Source organism: Mizuhopecten yessoensis, unplaced genomic scaffold (genome assembly GCF_002113885.1).
Source record: "Mizuhopecten yessoensis strain PY_sf001 unplaced genomic scaffold, ASM211388v2 scaffold10591, whole genome shotgun sequence".
NCBI lineage: Eukaryota > Metazoa > Mollusca > Bivalvia > Pectinida > Pectinidae > Mizuhopecten > Mizuhopecten yessoensis.
In genome coordinates this window covers 122,178-129,223 of record NW_018408623.1, presented here as the reverse complement: position 1 = coordinate 129,223, position 7,046 = coordinate 122,178, and the positions used below count along the sequence as shown (strand labels likewise).

General features: G+C 34.2%; 1 protein-coding gene across 1 annotated transcript; it reads left to right on the top strand.

Annotated features, from left to right (window-relative positions):
* Positions 1 to 6,757, top strand: LOC110461250 (putative golgin subfamily A member 6-like protein 3). Its single transcript, XM_021514655.1, has 4 exons — positions 1 to 75; positions 1,171 to 1,234; positions 2,861 to 2,936; positions 4,161 to 6,757. The coding sequence occupies exons 2-4, from the start codon at positions 1,186 to 1,188 to the stop codon at positions 4,738 to 4,740; spliced, it is 705 nt and encodes a 234-aa protein (XP_021370330.1). The 5' UTR covers positions 1 to 75; positions 1,171 to 1,185; the 3' UTR covers positions 4,741 to 6,757.
* Positions 6,758 to 7,046: the final 289 nt, after the last annotated feature.

Genomic DNA, 7,046 nt, shown 5'->3' with positions numbered 1-7,046 from the left:
GTGAACAGGAGAGTTATGTTGCAGGAGAAAATGTGATTGAATTGCTTTCATACTGAAGTGAAATCGCACCAACAGGTAAGTTAGTTACATATGTAGTACCTGTAGTGTACCGCACAAGCCAACCAACGAATGTATATGTATTAACAATGTGGTTATAAAACACGCTTGAAGCTGTTCATAAACTTCTCTAAGAAATAAAAATAGTAAAGTTTTCTGTAGCAATTGATTTAGGTGAAATATCTTAAAAGGGAGGATGTAGATTAAAAAAAATGGGAGAAAATTTAGAGAAAATTTATATGTTTTGTGTTCAATAAGATTCATAAGTTTGGAAATATGTGATATCACAGTTTTACTTTATACATAAACAATGTACGTATCAAGCGTGTTGCAATGTTTCATGACCAACTGGACCCTTTGTCAAGCTATTACGAAGGGACCAGTCGGCCTGGAAACGTTTGATACGTACATTGTTTATGCATAAAGTAAATCTTTGATATAACAAATGTAATGTAAAGCGAAGAAAGGTTCATGTGCAAAATCATTAAGTGGGTAATTTAATTATCATAATGTTCATGCTATTAGCGAGAAACATCGTTCATATTTTAGATACATAGCACTACATATATTGATTGACACGTTTGCTTTCTTTTGTGAAATTCTGAATCTGCAATATAATAAGATTTGTTCTGCAAGATTTACGTTATACAAAATAGAAAAAGCAAAAGAAATTTGATTTTAAGAAATCAAAATAAGGTTCACCGAACATTTTAGAGAAATCTACGTGAACGTTTTATTTTGAATACGTAAAACAAATCTTAACATATTAAGAGATTCATATATCTACAATGTCAAATTTTGTGTATGACTCAATTTAATAGACATGAATTATTTAAAAAAATCATTCGGTAATGTTTAATACTGACACAATGTTTTAACGTTTTTATGTAGGCACAAAAAAAATGGCAAATTGATATTAGCCGATAAGGTACAAAACAAGATGTTTATGCTGACGATTAAAATTAACAAGAATGTTAAAAGAACACATGCATATAACATACATATCTATAACCTCATATTGAACAGAATGACGATTTCAGGGAAATGTATGACTAAAGAGTTTTATGGACATGCAATATACACGTGTAAGTTCGTGTTTTCTTCTCGTTGCAGACTACACAATTCAATATGGCGGCGGCTTATCACGATGACGATTCAAGAAGTAATGGTACCTCACGTGAGTCGAGTATTATAACCACTAGGATATCTCGCCATTAATACCACATACATGCCGTTATACATTTACCGTATACAATCTAGTTAGAGCCACTTGGGATCTTTTTCGTTTCCTGTCTTCTTTCTTTTCTCTCTATTTTCTGTTTTAGGCGGTGCCTCTCTATACTAGGTATCCGTCCTCATATGACCCTGGCTTTTGCGAGGACATTAAACCCCAAACAAACAAACAAACAAACAAACCAATTAAAGTTACAACATGTAAACACATTACTTTTATTCCTTAATCGTATCAACAAGTTTAAAATAAAGGCTAATATATCAGAGAATACCAAAGTGTCGACAAACCCATAATTCTAACTGAAAATCGATAAAACTAGGGCAAACTATGAACAAAGAAAAGATTTACATAGAAACCCCAGAAAAGTACACGAAGAATAAGACCAGGTGTTCCGGAAGGTAAAGCGTCTTCTGCTTCATTGATGCGACCCGTAATGTAAATCTAAGACGAATCCAAATAGTGTCACATCATCACACCGAGAGCTCGGGTGGTGACAAACAAACAAAAATAAAAACAAAAAACAAGGTTCTCTAGTGAGCATAATCACAAACATTCACCTTCATATTACACAAAGAAATAGCACATCCTAATGACGACCATACAACGTGTCCATAGGCTTCATCAACCTGCTACTTTATAACATTGATATCCTTTCACATCAATGTCATTATTACACAGTGGACATTCATCCTTTTCGAGCATTAGAAGAGGTGAAGGCCCTTGAGAGCCATGGTGTCCTTGAGATTTTTTTTAATTTGTTGAAATAATTAACACAAATTAAAATATGTCTGTTAAGTAATACAGTTATATGTTAATAATATGAAATTGCATGATTCATATTTTTTGGATTCGAAAATGTTGGATTTTTTAAAATTTTATGTTTAAGTTGATCGTTGATTAGTTTTTGTCCCTAATTTTGTCAGAAAAAAATATGATTTTCCAAGAGAAACACGGTTTTATAGATATAATATCTGAACGTTGTGGGAGAAAAAGGTCCCAAAAATCGTGGTGGCTGATTATCATGTTACTCTAACTCTCGTTTGTAAATTACCTCGTGTCAGTATACGAGTTGAAAATGATCTAACTTTATTTAGATAATTATGATAACCAACCTAAACTCGTTGGGGACTCATACACAGTACTTTCGTAATTTCGGAAATTACTTACGAAAATCCCCATCACTCAACCAATCACACTACCTACTACCTGTAATACACAAGGCTAGTAGTATGATTACATATATATTGATACACTACGTCGTATTACACAAAATCACTGCTTAGAAGGTTTAAGGCAAAATGAAGTCCAAAAATAAATGTTAGAATTGAAATTATTGTGATAAACATATTATGAGATAAGGGACTGAAATCCCTCCTCCTTCCTCGATGACTTCTCGACATGTGGAGACCACCTCATATTTGTTCACGACAATCTAAAGGAAAGCAGGTGACTGATCAATCGACGATACAGTATAAACTATAATATAACGTTGACAGTGACGTTGTTACACGTATTGTCAGTATGACATGGTTTGATTGACGTGTAATCTCACTGTTCTAATTATTAAAGGTGACGTCACCAATGCATTGGAGGTTCTATCAGAGGAGGAGAACAAAGATTTCCAGGACTTCAGGAAAAGTTTGGGGTAGGATTACTAGTCAATTGATATAATACAATCTGGGTCCAGTTCGTCAAATCGTTATGATTTATTTTACATATAAAGAGGATTATCTAAGCATATCAAGAGAAAATTGTATTTTTTCATATATTTCTCAAAAAATTGCATTTTTTATATTTGAGTAACAATTGCTTAAGCTTAGCAGAATATATGGGTCCTGTGGTCATTACTTGTCACATTTAAGTCATGATTTAAAATATTATTCCTAATTTGTTTATACGTGTATTAAGCAATGTCTTTATAGTACTGCACGCGCTCCCCTTGCTTTCAGGTACTTTACATCTCAAAGTTCCTCTGGTTCAGATGCTTCCTCTTATCGAATATTAGAGGCTGCAATCTTCACCGATGAAATTTCACGGTCGTTGACCTGACTTGATTTGCATGTACATGTATGAGACTCATTGCTAGGCAACAGTGAATTCTTATTTACTGCGTCTTAGATCATTGTTAGGGACCGGAATATTGGCTGTGGTTTACAAGCGACAATACGACGGGTACCAGGTGTGGTCAGGAAACGCTTATTCTTTGAGGCGTCTGGGCTATTTTTTTACTGTTTTGTTCGTTTTCATTAACATTGATGATGTCTATTATTTTGTCTTATGTGTTGACGTTGTGGTAAATTTTGTCCTTGTGTGTTGACGTTGTGGTAAATTTTGTTCTTGTGTGTTGACGTTGTGGTAAATTCTGTCCTTGTGTGTTGACGTTGTGATAGATTTTGTCCTTGTGTGTTGTCGTTGTGGTAAATTTTGACCTTTTGTGTTGTCGCTGTCGTATACTGTTTTCTGTTTCACTCGCAAAATGCATTTAGTGGTAGGTCTAGAAATAACAAACATACCCATCAAAGGTTTGAATATATATTTCTATAGTTTAATTTGATAATTCAAATGTCAAATTAGGTTGATTGAACTTTAGTTAAAAGAGTTTAGTTATAAAAAAAGATACATAAAGAGGTTAAGTCTGTACTAAGACATTAAAGTAACCTGATACCCCCATAAAAATAATACGGAATATCTTTTATATAATTCATGTGCTTAATTGGGGTCGATAAGCCTGACTTGAAATAGGGTTGATATTTATATTTATATAGAGTGACAATACTACCTTTTAGGAAGGGCTTGTTGAACATACAATTTAATAAGATTGAATCTATCATATCTAAATCATGTTTTACCGTATCAAACTATTTCACAGAATCGTTGGAAGTTTCACCAAGCAGATGGTCAAACTTGCCATTGACCAATTGAAGCCCGAATTTGAGCGGATGGCAGAACAAGCTGCAGATCGAGCGATGGACTCCAAGTCGGCGAAGGTCAAGGAACTTCAGGATGAGCTCAACAGGCGGGAACGCGACGTGAAACAAATGAAACTGGAGAAAAAGATCTTACAGGCGAAACTGGAGAAGGAGTTGGGTAATAGAGACATCATTGAGGTAGTAGATACTAAAGAGAAGGACATAAAACGGATGGAAGTCGAGATTAACAGCCTCAAAAGCAAGCTGAAAAGGAAAGCAGACGAGCTTAAAAAAGAGCGGGAAAAGTCGACAGATGGAGAAAATACGCGAATGGAGATTCAGAAAACACTTCAGTCGGAGATAGATCGTCTGAAAAAAGACCTTGACAAGGTTAAAGGTCTTCTTGGACAAATTCGATCAGCGAAAAACGTCGGAGACGAGGAGACGCGTAAGTTACGCGAACGTGAACGTCAACTTCATGAGGAAATCGAGGACTTGAGAAAACAACAGCCAAAGCTTCGTAGGAAGACAACGCGTTAAATAGGACATGTGCACCGCTATTTTTATCCCTATTATGTATAAGACAAACATCTGATCCGTCAGAAGACCAAGCTCTTTGTCAAGTGATGGAATCATGTTAAACTAAACTATTCCTTGTCAACGCCAATACACCAATTGTCTTCATGAACAGTTGTAGAATAACGTCCAAATGTGCTTTAAGGCTTATTGTATAATAAACGTGACTTTCCGAGCACTCGTAATGGTGTGGGTAGGTTGGATCTGAAAGTCAGGAGGAACTTCATGGAAGAAAGAAATTGATTTCGAATGGGAAGCTTTGTTGATGGCCTTGATATCAAAAGTTAATCGAAATCCATTCCAAAAGCTAACAAACAGAACACTAACGAACAATTATTCTAGTTGTCGTCGCACCGTCGTTCGTGTGATTGTGATATCGTACAGAAGCTATGGGAAGTGCTGCTCCGATATATCTTGATCATGTCAATACTGCGGTGGAAGTGAGGAGTCCACTTCCAATTTGTTTTTACGGGTTTTTCGAGTAACTTTTTGTGATGAACCTTTTATGGTTATGATATACGTTACGTGGGACTCATCCATTTGTTATATAATGTATCAATATGTCGTATTCGCTTAAAATGTTATAGACGTACAAACATATATGTATCAATTTTTGTCTAGAAACAATGAGAAATGGTTAGAATTAGTGCCGTCACTGAGATCATTAATTATTTCGAGTCTCAGGCAGGGTACGATTAGTGAAATGATCTCCCTTGTTAATTACTTAAGTCACATTAATTGGTCAGAAGGTTTAATAATGTTTGCTACTTTGCTGTGATAATATCTTCCTTTCCTTAAGAGTTCCAAACTAGAGACGTATATATTACTATAAACGTCTCTGATCTGAGGCTGCTGTATTTAGAATGAATGGTGAATTTGAATGGTGTGTGCATACGATAAACTATTTGATTTTATGAATGGTACATTTGGATACGGTTATATAGTTGATGTAACTTAAGAACGGTACATAGTTAGTTATGTACTAATGACACGTCGGTAAAGATCAATAATTATGGCTAATGGTACTAATTTTAAAATATAAGGGAGGTAACTCTTAGATAAATTATGGGTTTAATATGTAGGGTTGCATAAACTCTTAAGATTACATGCTGTCGTAACTGTACTGTGCACCATATACATGTAAAAATATAAAAAATAAATAAAACGCAGAATAGATTGTATGTTGTGCATGTAAACTGGTATTTCAGAAAAATAAAATATCTGAAACCCGAGAAAAAATTATACTTTTGGAGAGTTTACAAAATCCTTCTATCTTAAGCTGAAGTATATTAGCTCTATATATTACTCATACATGTGTCTGCAGCAAAACCCAGTTAAAATTGTATACCTCACCCTTGTCATAAAAAAGGTCGGACCAATTCAATGTGCATTTCAATGTCTGACTTAGCAGATGCACTCTTTAACCAATAAACAGAGCCAGCAATATTGATTAGGTTATCAATACTAACAGGGGTTTTATAGAAACATATATTTCTAAGTTTATTTCGTTATCCCGTATAAGAGAACGTGAAAAACAACTTTGTTCGTACCTGATGATTTCGTGCATTATTTCACTGTTAAAACAGCTTTCATCTATTTATACTATCTATAATGTCTTGAAAAATAGTGACCGTATGATCAGTACAGCGAAAATAAAAAAATACCACTTTTTATCAATCATTATTTGCTGAAAACCCCCCAAAAAAACAACTCTGTCTTGTAGTGTAATCAATAAGAAAGCAATGATGAGGAAAATGATATAATGATTGATCCAGTAACTAAACAACCAATGCTCGTACTTTCATTTTCAGAAATTAATGTCAAAACACATCCACCTCACAGTAACCATTTCCTAAGACACGTCGGTAATAAAGAGGAATATCACTGTAGTATTGATGGACATTTTCATCCTTCCTTATGTTCGTGCATATATACTTAGTACTGCTAATGACAATGGTGTATCAACAAAGTTTAATAAACGTCCTGAATGATTTGTGTGTGGTATGTCAATTTATTTGATATTTAATTCAATATTTATGATAGTTAAATGTTTTTCATTGAGTCAATTTCTATGATAAGTGATATTTATATACGAGTCTGTATAACCAAATCATACATCATAGTTAATGCACAATCCATCACGCATTTTATTTTTAAAATCGTTACTTATGCAGATGTAATCGAATATTTCCATGCTAATTTTCTACGGTCTTTCGGTGCATTTTAGTCAATTGATTATATAGCCCTTGATTACAACAGATGCCTGAACC